The sequence below is a fragment of the Convolutriloba macropyga genome, chromosome 6 (assembly GCF_964194025.1).
Source record: "Convolutriloba macropyga chromosome 6, txConMacr16.3, whole genome shotgun sequence".
NCBI lineage: Eukaryota > Metazoa > Xenacoelomorpha > Acoela > Convolutidae > Convolutriloba > Convolutriloba macropyga.
Genome location: NC_134473.1, coordinates 71,805,640 through 71,831,254, shown reverse-complemented (window position 1 = coordinate 71,831,254; position 25,615 = coordinate 71,805,640). Strand labels below are relative to the sequence as shown.

Below are 25,615 nucleotides of genomic sequence, written 5' to 3'. Positions count from 1 at the left end.
TTTTTGGTAATCAATTTTTTTTCAAAAAAATTGAATTTTGTCCATGTCAGTCTTCTTTTTAATGTTGGTGACACAGCAGATGTCTGGAATTACCGTCCTCTATCTGTTTTAATGTTGATCTGTGAAGATTCTTAAATTTTAGTTCCCAAGAAGTTGCAATGAAACCCTTACTTTCAGACCGATTGTTTGGTTTCATGCTAAATTGTTCGGTGATTTTTAAGCAGTTGTCAAATTGTCGGAAAAACACATAACCATTGAACATCACAAGACACAGATAACAGAAAAAAACACAGTTAAATATTGTTGATCTGTGAAGTTTTGGAAAAATTAGTATTCAAGAAATTGCAGTGTTTTGATAAAATTACCTTAGGACCTTTGGTTTGTTCCACGCCAAAATGTTTGTCAATATTGTTGAAACTGATATTTTGTTCAAGAATTATATCGGTTATGTCGAGACTTTAGTCAGAAAGAGATTGGCACACACAAACGAGATTGCTTGACTGTGTCATATTGTGGCCATAGATATTCTTTTAAATTGCTAGAACACTTACAAAGCATACAACACGGACTCATTAAGCATGGAGTAACTACTGAAAAAAATTTGTTGCAGATTTTGAAAGTACGGAAAGATTAGTCAAAGTAAATTACTTGCATTGCCACTGGCTATTGACGCACGATCCTAATTATTATCAGCCCAATTTATGACTAGTTTATATGTTCTTCCTTTGAATTAGTTATGAAAATTTTTCGTCTTATCTAACCCCTGTTCGGTAAAAAAAGGCCTATATTTGGCAACTGGTTTTTTGGTAATCAAAATTTTTCAAAAAAATTGAATTTTGTCCGTGTCGGTCTTCTTTTTAATGCTGGTGACAAAGCAGATTTCTAGAGTAACTGTCCTATATCTGTTTTATTGTTGATCTATGAAGACTTTTAAAATTTAATTCTCAAGAATTTGCAATGAAATACTTACTTTCAAACCGATGGTTTGGTTTCATGCTAAAATTCTCGGCGATATTTAGGTTTTTGTTGAATTGACGTAAAAATACATAACAATAGAACATCACAGGATGGAAGCATAGACCGCAAAAAATGTTGACACAATAGATCAGAAGTGCCAATTGCGGAATCTCAAAAGATTTGTTACCAGAGCGTTGCCATATCAATATTGCAAAACGTTCTCAAAAAAAAGGATGCAGTTTATTCACATCGTGGAAAAAAATGTCCAACGTCAAGTGATTGGAATTGTTCCACCAAAAATTTAACCAAAATCTGTCACTACTTGAGCTTTATATGGTTGCTGGTGACACGAATCTGTTCTACTCCAACAGAAATGAGGGCTATATTAAAGCTGACGTAGATCTGCGTAAGTTTAAATTTTTGGCTCAGGCAAACAAATTGCCTCTATTGATATAAAAATTCTCACAAGTTGTGATGCAAACGATGTCCTGTTCCCTTGGTTAACAATTGTGGTGCTGTTATACCAACATTAATTTACTTGCATTTCATATGTTGATGAATTGGTGGAAATAAGTTGCAGTACATAGGTGTAGAACCTGAAATTATTTTCACGAACTCAATTTGTTTTGAGAATTTAGACAAAAAAGCTCCCAAAACTAACCGTGGTTGCCCGAACTTGTCATAATGTGTCATGAAATAATCTTCTAAAAAACTAAAACACTTAGAAGGCATTCAACACTGACTCTTCATGCATGGAATTACTACTAAAAACAACAACTTGCAGATTTTGAAAAAACGAAGGAAAACATTACGAGTAAATTTCAAAATGCCTCTTGCTATTGATCCTAATTTTTATCAGCTCAATTTATGAGAATTATCTTTTTTACTTGTTTGTTTGTTCATTTGAATTAGTTACGAATATTTGTCGTCATAACTGATGCCCTGTTTTTGTTCAGAGGAAACCTGTTCAGAGGAAACAAAAGCTTTTCAAAGGAATTGAATACTGCCCTTGTCGTTCTTCTCTCCAAGTTTGGTGATAAAACATATATCTCACTTTGCTATCCTATATGTGTTTTGTTGTTGATCTGTGAAGTTTTCGAAAATTTAGTATTCAAGAAATTTGAAAAATTTTGAAAAGTTTTTGTCGATGTTGTTGAAACCGACACTTTGTTCAAGACTTAGATCGGTTATTTCGAGAACTTAGTCAGAAAGAGGTTGGGACAGACGACCGAGATTGCTGTCTGCGACACATTGTGGCAAGAGGTATTCTTTTAAAATGCTTGAACCTTTACAAAGAATACAACACTGATTCATCAAGCATGGAGTAGCTGTTGAAAACAACTTGTTGCAGATTTTGAAAGTAAGGAGAAGATTGTTCAAGGAATTTGAGATTTAAAAACGGATTGTCAATTTAAAGCTTTCTTCCGAACGTTTTCGAACCCTGAGCCCATCGTCAGGTTATAAAGAATGCAAAATGCTGAAATGAAAAGCCAGAAATTAAAAAACAAATCACTAAAATCACTCGTTCAGGGGAATTTGAAACGAACTAAACTAAGCTTTCAATGTCAATTTTCGTGTTTGGTATTCCTAGCGCGTGTTAGTGGCTGGTTTCAGTGTTCTTATATAGAGCGCCTCTAGTGTTTGCCAACTTAGATTGTTTGTGATCAAATATCTTCCACTGGAAAGCTGTTTTATCACCATTGCACTCGATTGCATGTGTTCTCATCGTTGAATCCGCCCTGTCATGTTCAGCAACCCTTGTTGTAATATTTTGGCATGTCTGCGCAACATAGATGGATTTGCATCCATTACAAGCGAGTTCAAAAACTACGTGGGATTTGAGGTCTTTATCAGAGCTAGGTTAAGGCTAGGTAAACAGCTCTTAGGTTTCCGAGTGTTGAAAATTGTTTGGATAAGATGAATTTTGTTCAGCTTCTTTTCAAATTCATTAGAAATGTTGCCTCTATAATGTAATACAAATGCTGTTCCTCAGTATTTTTCTGTTGTTCTACGGCTACGCCAGCGTTATATCCTTTTCTATGTTCTTTCATTCGAAGATGGCTTATTGTATCCTTGACAATGTTCCCTACCCAATGCCTAGGATATTAATTACAATCCCATTTTTTTTCTTTTTCTGCCAATGCTTCATGGTAGGCTTCCCAGTTGCTGGTGTTTCGGAACAGGCGGTGTTTTGTTCCCTGTATTATACCTTTGTTATGTTGAAAGGGTGCACAAATACGATAATTCATAAATGTTCCAGTATTTGATGGTTTTTAATATCACGTGCAGAGAATTGTACACTCCGGTTGTACTTTAATTGACATTTCCAGAAATGGCAAACTGGTTTTGTCATCCGTTGCTTCTCATATAAAACGAATTTTGGATGGACGTTATTAACCGCATCTGGCTGTTGACGCACGATCTTGAAAGTTATAAGCGGAGTTCATGAGGTATAGTGGATGTTCGGGATTTTTCAGGTAATTGTCGAATTGACGGAGAAAGCAATACATAGTGGTCTAACATCAAAAGATTGATCCACCGACTTCAAAAAAAGTGCAATAATGGACAATAAGTTTTTCAATTAAATAATTCTCAAAGTTTGTCGTCATATCTAGAACCATGTTGTTGTTAATAGAAAGCTTGTTTTGGTAAGAGAAGTTGTGGTAACGAAAGCCTTTCAACAAAATTGAACTTTACAGAGTCGTTCTTCTCTTTAGGGCTTGTCCCAAAACATATGACTCAATTTGTCATCCTACATCTGTTTTATCGTTGGTCTGTGATGTTTTTAAAATGTTGGTATTCAAGATGTTTTGAAAACCTTACTTTAAGATCATAGATTTCGTTTCATGCTAAAATGTGAGGCGATATTGAGCCACTTGAAATTTTTACGGAAAAAATATAACAAACGAGCATCCAAAGAATGCTGCATCGCCCACAAAAAATGGCAGAAGTTGCTACCAGAAGTTGCTATTGCTAAAACTTGAACGATATGTTACTAGAACGTTGCAATATCAATCATACATTTTTTAATGAAAAATAGGTCACAATTTATAGCGTGGGAAAAAATAATCCAATTGTCAATTTATTTGATTTTTTCCGCAAGGGTCCAGCTTCTGATCACTGTTTTTTCTCATTTATGTAGGCTAATGTATATACATCAATTCTGATTAATGTAGCCTAATGGTCTTCATGGGTGACGCGTCAGTTCGCATAGGGGGCGTTGAAGAGCGTGCGACTCAGAAAAATTTAGGCCTCATAGTTCACAATTCTTTGAGATGGACTTCACAGGACAAATTCCGCTCTGGTAAATCCGTCAAAGCTCTCCATTTGATCAGACGTAATACTTGTGACTCAGCAAACAGTTATACACGCTTGAATCCCTACAAGGGCGAAATCCTACCGATTTTGTCCTATAGAGCATTTTTTGGAAATTTCATAAAACGACCAATAATTTATTGAGAGTGTACAAGAGAAAACCTCGAAATGGATCTTTAGATACTGTCCCATTGGCTATAAACAAAGACTCTAGAAATTGAAGCTACTTCTTGTGTTGCTCTATCATGAGCCGAAATTGTAAAGATTGATAAGAGAAGGTCATCAGTACAATACCAGTGCAGAGAATTGAAAATTTAGAGGAAAAAGCAAGAAAGATACTTTTGGAAGCGAGCCGCGACTTTGGCTAACCTCTTTGGACAGTATTTCGGTGTGGACAAGGCCCAGCTTTGCAATTACAAGAGGAAACTTTCGACGGCGTATCTAAGTTTTTTCAACCTCAGCATCAACGAGATGGATATGTGTTCCTGGTGATTGACACGCAAATGCGCTGACTGTAGACACATCAAAAAAATTGAACTGAATCACTATTAAATTTGATTTGGGGACTTAAAAACTTCCCTTGGTTATTCCCTAAATCTTGTGTTACTATTATTATTAACATTATTTCTGCTGAAGATTGAAGCCAAGTCTGTCATGTTGTCAGGCTTTGAGCCTTATTTGATTGCTGTTAACACAATTCTGTACTACTCCTATTGAATGATGAGGAGAAGACGCATTATTCGACTAGATGTATAGTATACACAAGCAGTTGTGTATTAATTCAAAATGCTTTAAAATAATGTCAACCTATTTATCATTAGAAAAAGAACGATTTCTGGGTTCTGTCAGTTTTTCTATTCACCAAGATAGAATTTTTTCAAAACTGATTGCTGAAATTAGGGTTAATTTTAAAAAATTTACGCTATTCAAAATATCTTTTCGGCACTCTCAATTTTGTTTTGTTTGTTATTGTTTTTGTTGTTGTTGTCATTGTAGATTGTCAGTGTAGCTTAGGGAACTTTTTCCTTATCGGTTCTGTTACAGATTTGGTAAATTGTTTCATTTATCAGATATTGCGCGGAAAAAAGTTCTGGAGATAATTTGTCAGCTGGTGCTTTTGGAAGGTTATTTTTGTTGTCCGATTGTGTATGTGGCAATTTGCACCTGTAGGCTTTGAGTTACCTTTGCAAGCTGACTTTTTGTTCTGTAGTAAGAATACAAAATAGTAGTAGTAGTAGTAGAAGTAGCAGTAGTAGTAGTAGTAGTAGTAGTAGTAGTAGTAGTAGTAGTAGTAGTAGTAGTAGTAGTAGTAGTAGTAGTAGTAGTAGTAGTAGTAGTAGTAGTAGTAGTAGTAGTAGTAAGAGTATTAGTAGTAGTAGTAGTAGTAGTAGTAGTAGTAGTAGTAGTAGTAGTAGTAGTAGTAGTAGTAGTAGTAGTAGTAGTAGTAGTAGTAGTAGTAGTAGTAGTAGTAGTAGTAGTAGTAGTAGTAGTAGTAGTAGTAGTAGTAGTAGTAGTAGTAGTAGTAGTAGTAGTAGTAGTAGTAGTAGTAGTAGTAGTAGTAGTAGTAGTAGTAGTAGTAGTAGTAGTAGTAGTAGTAGTAGTAGTAGTAGTAGTAGTAGTAGTAGTAGTAGTAGTAGTAGTAGTAGTAGTAGTAGTAGTAGTAGTAGTAGTAGTAGTAATAGTAGTAGTAGTAGTAGTCGTAGTAATAGGGATTTGGCCCTTCGATGTCGTCGGGCGCGGGGACCGTGTCCCTTTTCTTTATCCATGGTTGCTGTTAAAATTTCCACTTATCGCTGACTAGTTCATTGTAACTCGTTTCAAATTGATGCCACAAAAAATTGAGCAGTCGACTTTTCAAACCCGCTCCATTTCCAAATTGTAAACTCTGACTTGGAAGTCTATTCACTAGAGCACAAGTTCTATAGAAGAAGCTTTGCTGGCAAATTTCCGTGGTTTGGAATGGTTGAATTTCAGATCGTTGTCACTAAGTAATGAGCGTGTGGTGTTCCTGATGCAGACAAAACGGACAATACCATAGATTTGTACGAGTTTAATTTAACTGACGGAGTTAGGCGTGGTGAGCTTCTTTTTAACATGAACAGAACTCCGAGCGTTTTGCTCGCTGACTTTTTTATGTGGATGTCCCACTTGAGATCCCTTGTTACATAAACTCCTAACGTTACATAACCCATATCTTTCTGTATGTGTAATTTTTCTATCAAGGTTCCGGAGAAACTGAAGTGATGCATTGAATTAGACGTTGAGATATAAGAGCATTTTTCCGCGTTTAAGGGAATTTTGTGTTGTTCACTCCATTTCATCACTCTAGTAAGATGCATTTGACAGATAAGACAGGACTTGTTAACTGATATGAATTTAGCGTCGTCGGCACAGAGAAGAAGAACAACAGCTCTGCAAGTTCTGGTAAATCATTGACGTAGATTACAAAGAAGAGAGATGCCAGAAGAGATCCTTGCGGAACTCCATTTGTAACCTTAACGCTTTCAGAAAAGTGACCGTTGATTCTAACTCTTTGCGTCCTTCCGATTAAATAAAATTGCAATAATTTGATAATTTTCCCGCGGACACCAAGATTAAATATTTTTGTTAAGAGAATACTGTGATCGACATTATCAAACGCTTTCTCATAGTCAGTATAAATTATGTCAATACTTTCTTTTGAATCAATTGATTTATAGATAGATTCTAGGTAAACTAAGAGTTGAACGACGCAAGAGCGACCTTTTCGAGATCCATATTGAGCTTGATGGAAAATTGGTTCTAAGTGCCGGTAAAAACATGTAAACAAACAACGTTCAAAAATTTGATGCAATTGTAAGAAGAGAAACCTGCCTATAATTCTCTACATCAGAATTACAACCTTTTTTTGTAGGTGGGAAAGTTTAGTGAGTTTTTCCAACTACATGGAAAAACACTATTTTGTTTTTATTTGTAGAAAACTTGGTTTAGGGATTTACTGACTGCCCTCGAACATCTTTTGTATACAATTGCAGGAATTTCGTCCGGACCTTTTGCTTTGTTAACATCTAAATTTTCGCATATCTTTTCAATCGTTTTTTGGGAAATGTCAAAATCTGTAATTAAAGGTAGCAACAGAGGCGAATTGTTTGGCACGAAGCTGGAAGAAATTTTGAAAATTGAAGCAAAATATTGTGAGAAAGAGCATTGACGAACAGGATCATTGGCTATTTCGTTCTTAAAGGAGACAGAGCTTGGAATCGCGGTCGACTTGAAGGTTCTTTAGTATTTGAAAAGTTTCTCAGTGGATCGGGATGCTGCTAAATTTGATTCAAACTCTGCTTTATCTTCTTGAATCATCGTTTCAGCAATGCCCTCTAGCATTGCTATTTTCTTTAGTGAACGTCTGTTTCGCGAAATTTAGCGAATGTGAGTTCTTTGTCGAATGCTTAGAATGTTTTTGTTGCTTCTCAGATCTTTTGAATTTTTCCATTATCTGAAATATTTTGTATTCGATCCCCAGTTCAAATACCGTTCGAAAGATGAGATTAAATTCTTCTTTGCATTGACAACCAACAGCGCCGGCTATTCTAAAAGCGATAACACAATCGAGTTGAATAGAGTTTCTTTAGTTTTTGTTGGGAGAGATTCAAACGAGTTTATTATCGATTATTATGCCGAGGTACTTGCATTCGCTTCATGCAATAACAATTCTATTGTCGGATAATAAAGTTTCCAAAGCATTGGTATCATTCCTACAATTTTACTTGAATTTGAGACATTCCGTCTTCTCTGGGTTCAAAATTACTGCATGGCTTTTAAATTATGAACTAACTTTGTTAATTCTTTCTGGTAAATCGTGTTTCGCTTAGTGATCTGAGGGAAATAACAAGCAGCCATCTGCATATTGTATAAGTTTTGTAATAGGATTCAATGAGTTTTTGAGGTCTTTGGAGAACTTTTCATTAGGATTTGGTAAAAAAAATTGCTTCAGAGTTTGAGCAAGCCTCAGAAATTAGTTCCTGTGTGTTATCGGGGCTGCCAAAAAGCTGTCAATATCTGTCTTGATCCTTTACGTGCTGCATTGCAATTAGTTTGCTATTTCGTTTTCTCAATTCTTGAAATGGATCTTCTTCGGTTTTAGAAACACCTAATAAGTGTGAAAACTCGAAGCTTGGAAAAACAAATACAAGAAAGTCTTTAACATTGTATCTCAGCTCAGTTATTGTGTTGGCAGATATCGCCTGAGAGGCTGTTCTAGATGGATGAACACTTTGTACGGTTACAGATCTTGCTAATTAACATGGATTGTTCTTATGAGTGCGAACCCTCACTCATGAAGCCAACCGCTCGTCAGTTGTTCGAGAGGAATTCTCCCGACGCTAGACGGTTTATATAAAACTATACATACACCTGAATAAAAATGCGATAATTACCGCGAAAATTTACATCAAATTGTTTTCTTTTCAGTTTAAATGTAATCTTTTTAAGGGCCTTTTTAAGTTATATTATATAGGTTAAATATATATTTATTATAGGTTAAATGTAAGCACGAGGATAGGAAAATGGTTCAGCATGAAGCTATGTTCTAACAGAAATGCCATTTTGCGCTAGTCATGTACAGCCTGATTGTTTGGCTCGTCGGCCTGAAATTGATGCCCCAGAAGACTTCCAATTTGACGATTTTAATCATGTAACTGCATTTACGATAGTACAAGCCATTCGACAATTGTCATCATTGACTCGTGAAGCTTCAGAAGTATTCGACAACACATTAAAAAGTATACAGGACTTCGTCCGGCGCACATCGCTTCTCGAACCTCGGATTCGTGACATTGAACATGAGGTATCAAAGTTGAATAGAAAACGTAATAAAGTTGGTAAGTCTCTGTGCTCATGTCACTTTCCTTTTACTCATAGTTCTTTGTTTAAATTTATTTCATTGCAGGACGCTCAGCTTTGAAAAAGCAAAATGTTCCTAACGCAGATTGGAGATTTCATGTTGACCTGACGGAAAATTTATTCACGCCGGAACTAAGGCCTCTTTCTGTCGAGCGATATCGATCTTTCCATACTGATTCTGTTGCTCTGCATTTGGCTCGGTATCAAAATTATATCAAAACGCAACTTAGTAATAGTGGATCGTCGGAAAGTGTAAATTCTCGGGTCTCCTTCGAGTCGACGCCTGGCACTCCTGGTACCAAGTTTAAAAAGAATCCTAAGCGGGTTAGTTAGCCTTATTTTACAGGTATCAATCAATTGTGAGACGGTTGATCTTTGATATAGAAGTCTCTGTTTTTAGACCGTATCACTAAACAGATGGTCGATTAGACGTAAAAATCAGAGTCAGGATTCCTTCAAGGGTGAACATGGGGATAAATCGCCATCTTCGCTGTCTAAGTTTAAGAATTTCCCGAGGCCAAACTCGTGTGATGTTTTAAATTCGGACGATGCAGCAAGCACAGCTAGCGATCCCAACGACGAAAGCTTTGCTTCCCTCCATTCCAGGGTAAGATTCATCTTCTGAAATTCGACGTTGTTTTGGGAATCATCCTATTACTAATCTAACATGAAAATGTTTTGATTAATTTTCCACAGCTTTGGATTGATTAATGCTTTATGTTCTACAGAGCGTCTCAGAAAGCCATTTGTTACGGGTAAGCATTATTTCTGTCTCTTCTTTTTCTCTCTGAAGAGATCTTGCATACTTGACATCTCTATCCCTATCCTTGTGTAGTGTCCTTGCACAGCTTAGTTTGGTTTGGATTTTGCTATAGTGGACTTTCTATTGCCTACCTAAATCTGCCAATCTTACACACCATGAAAGCAGCGTTACTTAATCATTTCAGTTGTCGCATTTAGGCCATTTTGGCATTCAATCATTTAGACCATTTTAGACCCACAATCGACATAACCAGAAATACATACGGTTTTGAGTGTGACTACGACAGTGAATAAATCGATACGTTGCGTAGTTTATCCCTCTGTCCGGTGTGGAAAATGTGTGCCTGTGTTTTTATGAATGAACTGATTTAGCCCTATTTTGCCCTGAGTGCTAAATGTCTGAGTGGGTTACTACATACCAGTCAACCAAAATATTATTTTAAGCCGTTGGGAGTTATTTAACAAACAGGCGAAGCCAGAGTAAAAAGAATTCGATGATTATTTAAGCCTTTACAGACATTAAAGTAAAGTGGATTGCCACAAAATAATTTGTCGACAGCACTTTTTTGGTTATAAATAAGCATATTGTTCTTCTGTTTCAAATAACTAAATCCTATTTGACTTTCGTAGATACAGTATTCCTTGATGATAGTTTAACAAGTTGAATTGAAAATGCTTGCATTGCAACTGTTCCGTGGATATTGGGGTGTTCTTATCAAAAACAGTCGTGCTCACTAATCTATGTACAGCCACCAAATATGAGAGTAATAAGGAATGGTGGAACTCTCTAATTTCGTAAAAATTTGTTGGTCCTTTTTTTTACTTCTTTTTCTATAATGCAAATAATTTGTTTTCAAATCGTTAAGTATATTAGTGGTAAGCGGAGGCGATTACTGATGAGCCGAGTAATCGGAAATTAATCAAAATACCTAACTTAAATAAAGGTATAAAAGAGCTATAAGAGTAGACACATAATGTGAGTGGACACAAATTGAGTCTTAACAGTAGTGGAGATTTCGAAAGATATTTGGAATGTTTTTAATAGCCGCGTCAACAATTCAGGGCGGCTATTATTGCGCTCCTTATGCTTTTTTTACAATTAAAAGAATTTGAATTGTTTTGGGGCGCTGTCTTTTTACGACTCGGAAGAGGAATATTGTAGAAGTCCTTTTTTTAAATCAATTTTATTGGAGTGAATTTTGAAGCGGGAAATGAAACAGGTGAAAAAATTTGAAGTGATTTTTTTTGCTGACCAAAATGAAGAGTGGAGCGAAAAGAGTGGTTTTTTGTTCATATCGTTGTTTTCTAGAGAGCGAGAAATTGAGGTGTGAAAAAAATTCTGTAAGCGAGCGAAATTTTTGGTTCACGTGCGGCATTTTAAAGCAGTTTTTTTCAATTTTTTTGGTGAAGAGGTTTGGTTATGATTTTCTTTTAATTTTAGGTTGGTGCTGGTAGTGGTTTGAAGGTTCCTAGAAGTTTATATGAATTTTATGCTAATTCGGAGGTTTTTCATGTATTTTGCTGATTTCTGGTCTAATTTTTGCGATTTTTCTTATTATTGATTATAATATTTTGATTTACGGACTCAATTGGGTATTTGAAAGAGCCCTATTTTTTGAGCAATTTTTAGTTAGTTTGTTTTTCGTTTTTTTTGTTCTTTAGACAATTTTCGCAGCCTATTATGACTTGCCAATTGTTTTGCGAGGATCTGGATACCCCATTGGCTGAAAAGAATTTTTGAATTTTTGTGCTTTTGTAATATTAAAAAATTTATCAATTTTTTTTCCATTTTTTTATTCAAAGTTGATTGTAAGAGCTTATTTTTTCACGATTTGGCTTCAAATATCTAAAAAAAATCTCATAAGTGGTTTTACTAGGTATTAGATGTGTTGATGGAGTAATTTTGGCAGAGATAGTTGTTTGGGGCTCTCAATTTATGACAAAATTTGATCAGATTTTTATTATATTTTAAGATTTGATTTTTTTTACTTTTTTGATTTATGGTTTTGGTTCAAAATATATTCCTGAATTAGTGGAAGCACGTTTTGTCTGATGAGTATTTGGATGGCTTTTAAGTGGATTTCCACTTCGAGTCGTTTCCGGAATTCTTCCGGCTATGTTTTTAAGATCTGTTTACACATTTTCATGATTTTTGAAGTCAAATTGGAGTTGTGATTTTGGTCACGCCGAGACAGGAAATGGAGCGAAGAAGCGGCGTGAAATTTTTTTGCTTTAATTTTAAAGTAGTGAGAAAACGGTGTTTGAACTAAAATTCTCTTTCTCGCTAGTGGTTTTTTGTTCACACGCGGCAATTTCACTTTGACTTTTACTGTTTTTCAATTTTTTGGATCGGAATTTTTTCTAAATAGTTTTCTCAATCCATTCATAGTTCATTATAAGTCTAGTTTTTTGTTAGAATCAAATTTATTTTTCTCGCTAGTGTTTTTTCTCCCCAGCGGCGTTTTGACATTGATTTCTGTTTTTTTGTTTTTATCTGATTTTATTTGGAAATGGTTTTCCCCAATTCATGCATAGTCCGTTCTGGGCCTAGTGTTTTGTTTAGTCAATGAAAATTCTTGGAATTGTACGTCAGTGTAAGTATTGTCATACTATGTTTTTTATTTCATCTGACTGATTTTTGTTTTATCTTACCCTGCCTTCTTTTCGTCTTGCCCTGACTTTTTCAATGACTTCGGCGACTTCTACTGCTTCGCAGTTAAAATTTGTGTCCGTGACGTCATTTCTGCTTTGAGGTCAATTGCGTGATCTACTATTCCCAAAATTGACTCCTGAACTCACTTATAGAACTTTAAATTTTATGAACATTTATTAATTAAAGGTCAATAGTGTGCATATAAGTAGTGCCAAACTTATATGCCCTAATTCCTGAGTAATAGAGTCTTGAGTTTTAATATCGAATATTAATTTTGAAAAAGCTCCATTAGGGCTTTTTCCTTGTAGAGCAAATGTGTCTCATAAAACTGACAGTGCGAATCTAACCCACAAAATCTAGTGGTCTATTAAAAAGCTGGTGGTCGATCTGTCAATCTTATTTCTCGAGTTGTTTCAATTCAAGGTAGGACATAAGCGTCTATCGGAGCTATATTCCGGCAATCTGCCTGCTATGTTTTTTCCATCCATTCAAAAACTTTTTACTTGAAAACAGTCGGTCAAATCTACAATGAAATATCAGAGTGGTTGCATAATTTGATCGCCAACCCTTCAAGAGAGTTTTTGTTCAGTTGCAAAAACTGAAACGAATCTGAAACGCGTTCGCTGGCTTTGCTGATGTGGGTTACGAGAATTTTTTTTAGATTAGAAGTATTCCGATGCATGAGAATCATGTGATCTCAATTGCAGTTTACCAAAAAGCACAGACTTTTAGCCAGTGTATGTATGCGAAAATCTTTATTTGGCGAACGATAAGAGAATGTACAGGGAATTTGTTGAATGGTGGGTGGTGCCGATTCATGTTATATATGGTGGGTGGTGTCATAAGTTAGTTTAATTGGGAGAGATGCAATAGCCGCCAGCTTTCAACTGCTGAAATGTCTGCCTGGCTCTGAAGGTCATTGCTACATTTTTTCTGCGAGACTGCAGAATAAACTCATCATTATGCAACGCTTTTCGTGTCTTAATGACGCCGTATGCTACATCATTTTGTAGTTTATGCTGCGAAATAAGGCGAATTGTTGCGCGGCATAATTGAAATGTCTCATATAATAACAAAGATAATCTCGCCATATTTTAGTGTTTCTACCTCAAAGTTGATGAAACATGAGAAATGTAACAGCAGAAATTTTGGATTAATTTTGGAAATTAATCGACTTAATTGAAACGAAGTTGCAATATTTAGGCAATTCGTTATTTCTTCTAGTTTATAATCAGTGCTGTATATATAGTTTGAGATTTCATCACTGTGATACATGTAAGGTTATATTAATAAATAATATAAGGTCAAACATTGATGTTGTGTTGGTTTTCTACGTATGTGTAAACGAAAACTTCATCTATTTTGGGCAATAATGCACTCGTTGAATCTTTTGAACCAGATTGCTCCTGTTTGGCGTGGAATCTAGTCTAGAAAGTAGAACTATATGTCAAATCAATTTATGATCAGATCGAGGATGTGTATTAGTATAATCTTACTTTTATATTTTCAGCTAAAATTCTACTGAAAGATTTTTATCATTTTCAAGTTAAAAAATTCTGACTCTAGCTATTCTGTGGTTCAAAAGGTTCAAAAAAATGGTTGCCCTCGGTAAAAATTGACGTTGTACGTCAACAAGATGGCGTGCGAGTCCATCATGTCTCTCAAGTTGCCAAAACAACCATTAACTGCTGCCAGAGAAACCTTTGGGAGTATCCGAAAGTAACTACCAGAAAGCCGTATTTTTGCGGCAGACAAAAACGAAAACTTTTAAAGCACATTCTAAAAAGATAAGCATTCAAATTTTAAAGCACATTCTAAATTTGAAAGGCACAGACAAACCTTAGAAACACACATCAGAAAATCAAATACAAACCTCAACAACAAAACATTTCTAAAATGTTTTCTTTTTGGCAACTGATATTTACTCAATGTTCATTTAAGATTTTTAATTGCTCTCAAACGAGGTTTGTGGCAATTATATTAGTCCTGTCGGTTTTTTAATGCGATTTTTCGCTTGACCGATTTTTCGTCTGACCCATTTGACTATTCGTCCTCAAAAACGGGATAAATAGGTAGCGCCCAGTGGGCATTAAGTGCTCTTAGAACTTTTCAGCTCGAGAGGTTGAAGACCCCTCCACTGTTGATCCCCCGCGCTGTTGCCCACTCACTACATTGTTGCCCCTTCCACTCGTGTCTAGCTACTGACGCACAAACCGCTCGAAAAAACCCAAATTCATACTAATTTGCACAATCTTTTTGACATTTTTTTTTGAGTTTTTTAGCCGTAGGTGTCAGGGAACCTCCTCTAGCGTTTAGTAATAGGTTACTACGTAGTTTGTAGTGATAACGGAATGGTTTCAACATTTTAACATCACGAATTTTAGCATTTTTTTTACAACACGTGCAATTTTTCTTCCAATTGTTTGACATTTATTTTTCCTTGTTCAGGTCATTCAAGACCCAGGGGCCAGAAAACTTTCTTAGAGGTTTGATATTAAGCTACTGATCTTTTTTTTATTGTCCATGAATAGCTTTCAATTTTTTAATAACAAATTTTTGCAATTTTCTGATAAAACTAACATTTTCAAGTTTTTTTGAAAATTTTGGACTTTTTTAGTTTTCTCCTGCCTCAAGAGCCACAGAACCTCTAGGGTTTGATAGTATGTTACTTCATAGTTTTTAATTGCTCTCAAACGAAGTTAATAGCAATTTCTTTAGTCCTGTCGGTCTTTTTATGCGATTTTTCGCTTGACCGATTTTTCGTCTCACGCGTTTGAATTTTCGTCCACAAAAACGGGATGAACAGGTAGCGCCCAGTGGGCATTAAGTGCTCTAAGAGCCTTTCAGCTCTGTTTCAGCTGAAACTGTTGTGGAAACTTATACTTATGGTGTGAAGGGCGGTTGAAGACCCCTCGGCTGTTGACCCCCCCCCCCCCCCCCCACCACTATTGCCCCCACCCCCTCCCCGCGCTGTTACCCCCACCCCAGCCCACTGTTGCACCATCCTCATCAGCCCTCGGTGCATTCCCCCCCCGTTTCTAGTTAACAACCGCTCCCTAAAAAGACGCAAATTTAGTCTAGTTTACAAATTTTTTAAGCCTTTCAATTTTAATGAAACCTAGGTGTCAAGCAAGGAACCTCCTCTAGGTTTTAATAATAGGTTACTGCATAGTTTGTAGTGGTAATGGAATGGTTTCAACATTTTAACATCACGAAATTTAGCTTTTTTGACAAAGCGTGCAATTTTTTTCGTTTAGATTTTTTGACATTTGTCTTTTCGTGTTCAGGTCTTTCCTGACCCAGGGGCCAGGAAACATCCTAAGGGGTTTGATAATAAGTTACCGATAATTTTATTGGCCATGGAATAGGTTTTCAACTTTTTAATATCACAAGTTTTAGCATTTTTTAAATAAAATTTGCATTTTTTAAGTTTTTTGAAACTTTTTAATATTACTTTTTAATATTACTTTTTAATATTGCAATTTTTATTTAACTTTCAATTTTTTAATATCACAAGTTTTTGGAATTTTTTAAATAAAGCTAGCAATTTTTTAAATTTGAAATTTTTCGTCTTTTTTTCGTTTTCTCTAGCCTCAAGAGCCACGGAATTTCCTCCATGGTTTGATAATATGTTACTACATAGTTATAAGATGTATTGGAATGTTCTTCAAGATTTTAATTTCACGAATTTAAGCAATTTTTTGAAAAATATTTGCAATTTTAATTTTTTTGAATCTTTTGTAATTTTTTCCGTCACGAGGGGCCCTGGGACCTCCAAGGTTTTTTAAGCTGCTGCATTGTTTCTAGAGTTAATGGAATGTTAATCAATTTCTACATGACTCCAGTAGTATTATTTTTTGGCTGTTTCAGCTCAAACTGTTTTGGAGACTTAAACTATTGTATGAAGGGCGGTTCTCAGAGGTTCAAGACTCCTGCACTGTTGACCCCTCCACAATTGCCCCCAACCTCCACCCGCGCTCTGTTAACCGCCACCCACTGTTGCCCCAAAAGCACGTGGGTGCACCCCACTCCCCCCACTCGTCTAGCTACTGATGAACAACCGCTGGCTAAAAACCCAAATTTATACTAATTTGCATTTTTTTCAAGCTTTTTGACATTTTTTGACATTTTTTTTCGTTTTATCAGCCCTAGGTGTCGGGGAACCTCCTGTAGAGTTTAATAATAGGTTACTACATCGTTTCTAGTGATGACAAAATGATTTTAACATTTTTACATCACGAATTTTGGCGTTTTTTTTTTGACAACATGTGCAATTTTTTTTCAAATTTTCTAACGTTTATTTTCCTTATTCAGGTCCCTCAAGACCCAGGGGCCAAACAACATCCTTAGGGGGTTGATATTAAGTTACTGACCTTTTTTATTGGCCATGAATAGCTTTCAACTTTTTAATATCAGAAATTTTTGCAATTTTCTGATAAAACTAGCATTTTTTGGTTTTTTTAAAAAAAACTTTGGACTTTTTTGTTTTCTCCTGCCTCAAGAGCCACAGAACCTCTAGGGTTTGATAGTATGTTACTTCATAGTTTTTAATTGCTCTCAAACGAATTTAATAGCAATTTCATTAGTCCTGTCGATCTTTTTATGCGATTTTTCGCTTGACCGATTTTTCGTCTCACGCGTTTGAATTTTCGTCCACAAAAACAGGATGAACAGGTAGCGCCCAGCGGGCATTAAGTGCTCTAAGAGCCTTTCAGCTCTGTTTCAGCTGAAACTGTTGTGGAAACTTATACTTATGGTGTGAAGGGCGGTTCTTAGAGATTGAAGATCCCTCGGCTGTTGACCCCCCACTATTGCCCCCCCCGCGCGCTGTTACCCCCACCCCAGCCCACTGTTGCACCATCCTCATCAGCCCTCGGTGCATTCCCCCCGTTTGTAGTTAACAACCGCTCGCTAAAAAGACGCAAATTTAGTCTAGTTTACAAATTTTTTAAGCCTTTCAATTTTAATGAAACCTAGGTGTCAAGCAAGGAACCTCCTCTAGGTTTTAATAATAGGTTACTGCATAGTTTGTAGTGGTAATGGAATGGTTTCAACATTTTAACATCACGAAATTTAGCTTTTTTGACAAAGCGTGCATTTTTTTCGTGTAAATTTTTGACATTTGTCTTTCCGTGTTCAGGTCTTTCCAGACCCAGGGGCCGGGAAACATCCTAAGGGGTTTGATAATAAGTTACCAATACTTTTTATTGGCCATGGAATAGGTTTTCAACTTTTTAATATCACAAGTTTTAGCATTTTTTAAAATAAATATTGCATTTTTATTTAACTTTTTTTTAATATCACAAGTTTTTGCAATTTTTTAAATAAAGCTAGCAATTTTTTAAATTTGAAATTTTTCGTCATTTTTTCGTTTTCTCTAGCCTCAAGAGCCACGGAATTTCCTCCATGGTTTGATAATATGTTACTACATAGTTATAAGATCTATTGGAATGTTCTTCAAGATTTTAATTTCACGAATTTAAGCAATTTTTTAAAAAATATTTGCAATTTTAATTTTAATCTTTTGTAATTTTTTCCGTCACGAGGGGCCCTGGGACCTCCAAGGTTTTTTAAGCTGCTGCATTGTTTCTAGAGTTATTGGAATGTTAATCAATTTTTACATGACTCCAGTAGTATTATTTTTTGGCTGTTTCAGCTCAAACTGTTTTGGAGACTTATACTATTGTATGAAGGGCGGTTCTCAGAGGTTGAAGACCCCTGCACTGTTGAGCCCTCCACAATTGCCCCCAACCTCCACCCGCGCTCTCTTACCCGCCACCCACTGTTGCCCCAACGGCACGCCGGTGCACCCCACTCCCCCCACTCGTCTAGCTACTGATGAACAACCGCTGGCTAAAAAACCCAAATTTATACTAATTTGCATTTTTTCAAGCTTTTTGACAATTTTTGACTTTTTTTTCGTTTTATCAGCCCTAGGTGTCAGGGAACCTCCTGTAGAGTTTAATAATAGGTTACTACATCGTTTCTAGTGGTGACGAAATGATTTCAACATTTTAACATTTTTGGCATTTTTTTTACAACATGTGCAATTTTTTTTTCAAAATTTCTAACGTTTATTTTCCTTATTCAGGTCCTTCAAGACCCAGGGGCCAGACAACTTCCCTAGGGGGTTGATATTAAGTTACTGAGCTTTTTTATTGGCCATGGAATAGCTTTTTGAACTGTTTACTATCAGAAATTTTTGCAATTTTCTGATAAAACTAGCATTTTTAATTTTTGAAAATTTGTTATTTTTTTAGGATTCTTCAGCCTCAAGAGCCACGGAACCTCCTTTAAGGATTGATAATATGTTTTGTTAATGCATAGGTTTTAGATGTAATGGAATGTTTTTCGAGATTTTTTTCACAAATTTAAGCAATTTTTTAAAAGTATTTGCATTTTTTTTGAGTTTTCGTCACCAGGGGCCCTGGGACCGACAAAAACATATAATTTTTCAATATGTTTGCATAAAAGATCAATTTGCTGATAAAATATTTTTATAAATCAAAAATAAATGATGCTTTTTTGTAGAATTTTTTGGGTTATATTTTCGAAAAACCGGCAAAATCTTTATTTTAGAAGACTTCTATAGGAAACGAAGGTACAAATATCATTTCTTGTGGTTTTAAAGAATGTGACCAGTCTCATTCTAATGATAACAGTCTCAACTCTCTACGATGAATATATCGATCGGCCAGAATTGACTGAACAAAAAAAAACTCATTTGAATATATAGGTCCTCCCCCCCACAATTGGTCGGAGCAAATAAATCTTTCTATCCTTAGAACACAAACAATCTTTGTAAGAGAACTAGATGACCACGCAAGAAAGTTATCAACGAATGCAAGGTACAATCAAAAGTTCATTGCAGTTTTTTGAAAACGAATAAAAACAATGTCATTTTTTGGCGACAAATTAAGACAGTGTCGTTGGAAACGGTTGCCATTGATGATATGTTCCCTTAAAAGCCTTGAGAACCAATGAGATTTCAAACCGACAACAGCAGTAAAAGTTCTGATATCCAACACACAAAACTCAAGAAATTATGTTTGAAGACAAACGACAAATTAAATAAAACAAACCATTAGCAACGAAAATAAACCACTGTAAATAAAACGTAAAACTAAAACGAACGTCAGCCAAGTCCACAAAATTGAAAATTTTTGAAAACTTTTGGGGTCAAAGCAAATAGAACATTTAACTAAATGCCTGAACCGTGAAGTAGGTCCAATTTAGACATATTGACATCTGTCATTACTTGGAAAAAGTGATCAGACAACACAGGAACCGAAGAACAGAACTCAAAATCTGATAATGTTTGATAACAATTAGTGTCAATGTCGCTGAAACTGTTAGATTTTAATTGAAACAGTCAAATAGATTAAATATGTAAGATTAGAGAGCCAATGAGAAAGGTTGGTAGTCAAACTGAGTGGCACGAAAGCAAAATAAGTACTGACGCGCAAAACTCAAATTTTCAATAATTACCGAGAAATCAAATCGTTTTAAAATTATGTAATTGTTATATATGAAACTAAATCATTAAATAGAATCGTTTTTGCCTCGTAAGGGAACCAACGAGACGTATAATTAATGAGACTTAAAAATGACCACAAAACGACTAAAAGAACAAAAACTCGAAAAATCACTACTAAAGCACATTGTCGAAGTCAGAAATAAATTAGCTACCCTACGAGGAATTGGAAAAAGAACCACGCAATTTTATAATACGATGTTTGAAGCAATTTTTGTAAACGTGCGTCTTTTATGCATTTTTTTTGGCTTGACCGTTTTGTTATCGAAGGTTCTTTCGATTTCACTTCTCAAGTGACTTTTTCACGCTTGAATTTCTTATTTTTGCTGAACTAAATTGTTTTTTATAAAACATGTTCAACTGCCGGACGTGAAAAATATTCGCAAAATTTGTTTAAGGATTGATTACGCAGTCCACTTTTTAAAGGAGTCTAAAACGTTCACACCCTAAAGCGACTCAAGTTAACAATCTAAAGCTACTTCTCCCGCCTGATTAAAATCACCGCATGATTTTGACAAAAGTCTTATAATTGTAAACAAATTGAGAAAATAACCTCCATATAATTCGTGTTTGTTTTTCGTCAGTTTGTCCCGTTACAGCGTAGCAACTACGAAACATTTTTGTAGCTGAACAATCTGACATTGGAGTTAACAATCTGACGTTAGAGGTAATTAAGGTTGCCTTCAAGTTGACCGAATAGGAATAGTGCATCTGACGGCAAACATAAGAAAAATGACAGTTCTAGACAAAAAGTTTACAGTTCTTGACATAATTCTTGTAACAAAACTTATATATTTTTTCAAAAACATCTAGTGGATTAGTAAATAGGTGTTTAATTCCAAACAACCAATTATTTGTTGGTGCTAAAACTGTTTTTCATGTGGTCTACAAATGCCTCAGATCAATTTTATCGTGAACTTTTTTATTCAGACAGGCGGATACACCAAACTCCATTATCTTCTGGTTTCTGTTGAAAACAGTCTGAACTGACTTAAAACACCGAAAACCCTGACCATCAAAGATCAGTAAATTTTTCTAAAAACTGTCTGAAAAGTTCGAAAAGTTATGCGTGATCAATATTTCAAAATAAAAAATACCACTTGATAGAGATTAAGAAAATTTTCGTTGAGCAATTATACCAGTCATGGCCACTCCTTTCTGGCCATTAAAAATGATTTCTGAGTGAAAATATGGAACATTTTGAGTTGAAAGATGCTCGAGTCAGAAATAGCTTGCTCAGATAAACAAATTCCTCGCTAAAAATTCTAACGAAGTTTAGCTATTTTTGAAATGCATTAATTATAAAGAAGTGTCCTCAGAACTCTACTTCGCTTATTAACTATGCAATAATCAAGACTTGTTAAGTCTTGGTCAGGCGTTGACTCGAGACTCGCCAAAGACTTCGACTTGACAAGTCTTGGTAAGTCTTCCCAAATGCTGAGTACTGATTTTTCTATTTAAGACGTGTTTTTCACTAGAGAAGTATTGAAGTGCTGATCAAGACTTGAAATTGGTTCAAAGTAGTGCTTCAAGAAAGCAATATTTAGGTCATCAAATGGTTTCTTTTTATCACTTTTTATCTGAGTTCCTCTATTAGTCTTTAATTAGATTTACTCTTTATGTTGGTCTTATCAGCTCCTTTCCTAATTATCATATATGAATGCCAATTACTGAAACTATCTCTACAGTTCTATGAGCGGTCGGTCCCTAAAAGTTCAAAGCTTGGCAGTTCCCTATTGTACTTGGCAATGAATAACAATCAATGATCAAAACTTTTACGGACCGACCGCCCATAGAACTGTAGACATAGTTCAGTAATTGGCATTCATATCTGATAATTAGGAAAGGAGCTGATAAGACCAAAATAAAGAGTAAATGATTTTATAATTTTACATTTGAATGATTTTATAATTTTACATAATGTTATATGCTTAACTTTACATTGCCTCTTTTACCATCTGCATTTTTTTCTTATGTGTACCAGAGGAAATTTACAATGTTCTTTTTTTTCAATACGGACTTGTGTCCCTACATGATTGGTTTGAAATCTTCTTTTTTGCCTTCTGTCTAACCGCTACAGCGTCGATGACAATGGTTTTCTCAGTAACCGTTTTGATGCCGAGAGCACTTATAATTGTAACTCTGACTTGATTCCTGACTTATAATCGTAACTCATTTGATTCCGTTCTTAAGTGGGTCGTTCCATTGATTTTGTTGCAGATCAATAAGGAAAAGGAAATCATTTTGACTGTAATTTTTTTTCCAATTATCAAAGTTTAGCAAAGTGTTCTAATGATTTCTAATTACTGGGTGTCAGCTGAGATGATACTTCGATGCTACATGCAAATTAATTTGTTCAGTTTTTGTTGTTTCGAGCTCAAATTTTATTGTCTACCAAGAAGTCCAGTTTACAGAAGGCCCCGATTGACTTGGTATAATATATGAGGAAAAATATTTATAGCCCTTGATGAAATTAAAACGTCTAATGAATTCGACATGTCGAGAAAATTTACTACCGAATTGTACCACATCATCAGTTTACATTCAACAGGTTCAATGGTTGCCCTAAAAATTGTCTGTGGCCATGTTTCTGTGAAACCCGTACAATTTTGAATTTGGTCTGTAAAATCTACTACTGGAGGTAGATTGGACGTGGACTGTTTTGTTTCTTTTTGAATTTAAACGAATGTCAAAAAATTTTGTAAAAGAAAATTTGATTTTTTTCCAAGTTTTGGTTTCGGAATTCAAGTTGAGCATCACTATTTGGAAAAGCTTTGAACTTGGATGATGCTCTTGGTGAAAACTGCAAACCGCGTTTTAGCGACAAATAAATAGGCCCGAGATAAGGAAAAGAGTATTGAGGGTTGTAAAGTAATAAACTAAGCAATTGATTTTAAAATTCGACCTTTTCGTAGTCTATTTACTGGCCAGTTTTCGGCTGCAGGTATAACTAAGTCTATATATACAGAAACAGTTTGATGAGATAGAAGTACCCCTCATTTGCTGTAAATTGTTCATGGGGCTATCTATGAACTGTTTTTTTCAGTGCCTTACTATAACAATGACTGGAAAGCAATTTCTAATCAAATTATCGGCCTCAATTGAAGATTTTCAGGTTATGAAGTTATTAGTTTGAAAATTCCCTAGGCATTTTTGTGAAATAGAAAAGCAATTTTCAGCATCTATTTCTGTGGTTTGCATCTCTGAACGCATCATGTGTTTTTGGATCAATTTTTGTTCTGACCGCCTTCATTTCTCAAATAACTTTTAAATAACTGCGTTTTGAGTGATTTAATTCACCCTCTCAAAATTTTGATCGGCTTAATGCAGCTGTGTGCGCTTTATGGCGTCAGTTTTCAACAAAAGGCACATCAATTATGCGCCAAATGCAGGTCCGTCTCTCATTTCGGCCATTCTGTTTGGCTGTCGTTAATAATTTTAATGCATTTCTTCGACTCTTTAGTTTCATCCCTCCATGAAAGCTAGAAATTACTCAGTACTGAAATGTAAACGCTCACCACCGTTTCTTTAGAGCAGCGGTTTTACGAAACAGGGAGGCTCAGAAATGTGCATTGGCACATAATGTTGCGACCCCGTCCACCCACGTTTTTGACATAATTGTCCACCACATGTGCAAGAGATGACGTGCAAAACTCATATATCTAATTATCTATCTATATATTAATTCAGTGTCGACATAAAAGGCACCATGTTTAAGCTCCTAATCTTTACATGTTTTAACAGCCCCTAAACATGCTTTTCGGCAAAAAGCGGATGGCAACTGTCGGATTCGAACCGGGGTCCGTGAGTTAAGAGGCAAAAGCGAAATGAGTTGAGCTAAGAAACAGATGAGCCGCGTATTTATCGGGATTTTTGTCCATTAACGTCGCATCCGTTTCCACTTTCTCCAATTCCGTCCTTTTTTCACAATTTTTTGTGCACCATGCCTTTCTCCTGTCACCATCTATCTTGTATCAATCTACATAATAAAAATAATTCGAATACCTATACTTTTATGTTTACGCTTCTAATCTTCACATGTTTTAAGGACTCTTAAATATACATCAAAGCGTTTTGATTCGCATGTATTTTGAAAAAGGTCAATGACCGAAAACTTGACCTTGCCAAAAAGTAAATGACCGAAAAGTTACCTATGCCGTAAAGGTCGATGACTGAATACTGAATGTAAAAATGGTTCATTTTTGGAAAAGCTGCCTATCAACGAAAAGCTGTCATTGTCAAAAAGTCAGTGACCGAAAAGTAATATATGCAATAAAGGCCAATGACTGGATAGCCGCGGATGTTTTTAATCGGAACTTTTTACGCTGAATGTTTGCGTGACCAATTTTTAAACAATCTTCCGCTTCTTTTGTTTTCAGTTTTGCTTGATCTCAGTCTCATAAAAGTTTTGAACAACTGAAGTTTAATTAACTGAATCTTTTGTTGCCAGTTTTTTTCAAAAGTTAGGCCGTGAAGAATTCGGTCTATTTTTCTTTTTTACTTTCGAAGGAATATCTTTTCTCTTCCGTTTCTTTCTTTCTTTGCTCCTTCTTTTTCTTTTTATTTTCTCCTTCATTTGTTTTGTTTTTGGTTATATTTCTTTTTCTCTGTCTCTTCTGCTTTTTATCTTTCCTTTCACATTCTTTTCTCTTTCTTTTTTCCTTTCTTTATCTCTCCTTTTATTTTGCTTTTCTCTCTCTGTTCTGTCGTTCTGCTTTTTCTGTCTTTTTCTGTACTTGTCTGCGTTTCTTTCTTTTTTATTCTTTCTTTTCTCCTTTTAGTTTCTTAATGGTTTTTCTCTTTTTCGTTCTCTCTTTAGCTTGTCGTTCTTTCCTCATTCCTTTCTATTTCTTTTCTGTTTTACTGTACTCTTTCTTTGCTTTTCTTTTCTTTTTGTTTTCTCTTTTCTGTTGTTTTCTGCCTTTTTTCTCATCCTTTCTCTTTTGTTCCTGTTTAGCTTCTCTCTTTATTGTCTCGCTCACTTTTCTTTCTTTCTTTTCTCTTGCTTTTCTCTGTCTTTTCTGTCTTTGATTTTTCTTTTCTATCATTTCTTTCTGATAGTATTTTCTTTCTCTTTTAGTTTTTTGTTTTCAGTTCTCTCTTTTCTCTATTGCTTTTGTGTTTTTTTCTGTTTTTTCCTGCCTTTATTTGTTTTCATTCGTTTTCTCTGTCGTTCCTCTGTCGTTTCTTTATTTTCTCGTTCTTTTCTCATTCCTTTATGTTTTTCTTTTTTCTACCGCTCTTTTGTGTTTTTTCTGTCTTTCCTTTCTCTCTTGATTTCTTTTCTTTTATCTTGCGTTTCTCTTTCCTGTCTTTCAATTCTGTCTCTTTTCTCTCTTTCTTTTAACTCTTTCCTTTCTTTCCTCATTTGTTTCTTTCTGCTCCCTCTTTCTCTTCTTTTTCCCCTGTCGCCTTTTCTCTCTCTCCTGTTTTTCTCTCTTACTTCTCTCTTGCTTTTCTCTTTTCTTGCTTTTCTGTCTTTTGTCTCTTTTCTGTCTTTTGTTTCTCGATTT

At 35.3% G+C, this 25,615-nt stretch overlaps 1 protein-coding gene across 3 annotated transcripts in view; it reads left to right on the top strand.

Moving 5' to 3' along the window:
* The first annotated feature begins 8,791 nt into the window (after positions 1-8,791).
* Positions 8,792-25,615, top strand: part of LOC142340587 (uncharacterized) — an 86,384-nt gene continuing 69,560 nt past the window's right edge. For 2 of the 3 annotated variants that reach the window (XM_075391261.1, XM_075391258.1), the window contains exons 1-4: positions 8,792-9,131; positions 9,200-9,477; positions 9,554-9,760; positions 9,882-9,908. In XM_075391261.1, the coding sequence (XP_075247376.1) occupies positions 8,849-9,131; positions 9,200-9,477; positions 9,554-9,760; positions 9,882-9,908 (795 nt within the window). In that variant the 5' untranslated portion in view covers positions 8,792-8,848. The remainder of the gene's footprint in view (positions 9,132-9,199; positions 9,478-9,553; positions 9,761-9,881; positions 9,909-25,615) is intronic. The other variant, XM_075391260.1, reaches the window with a different exon arrangement.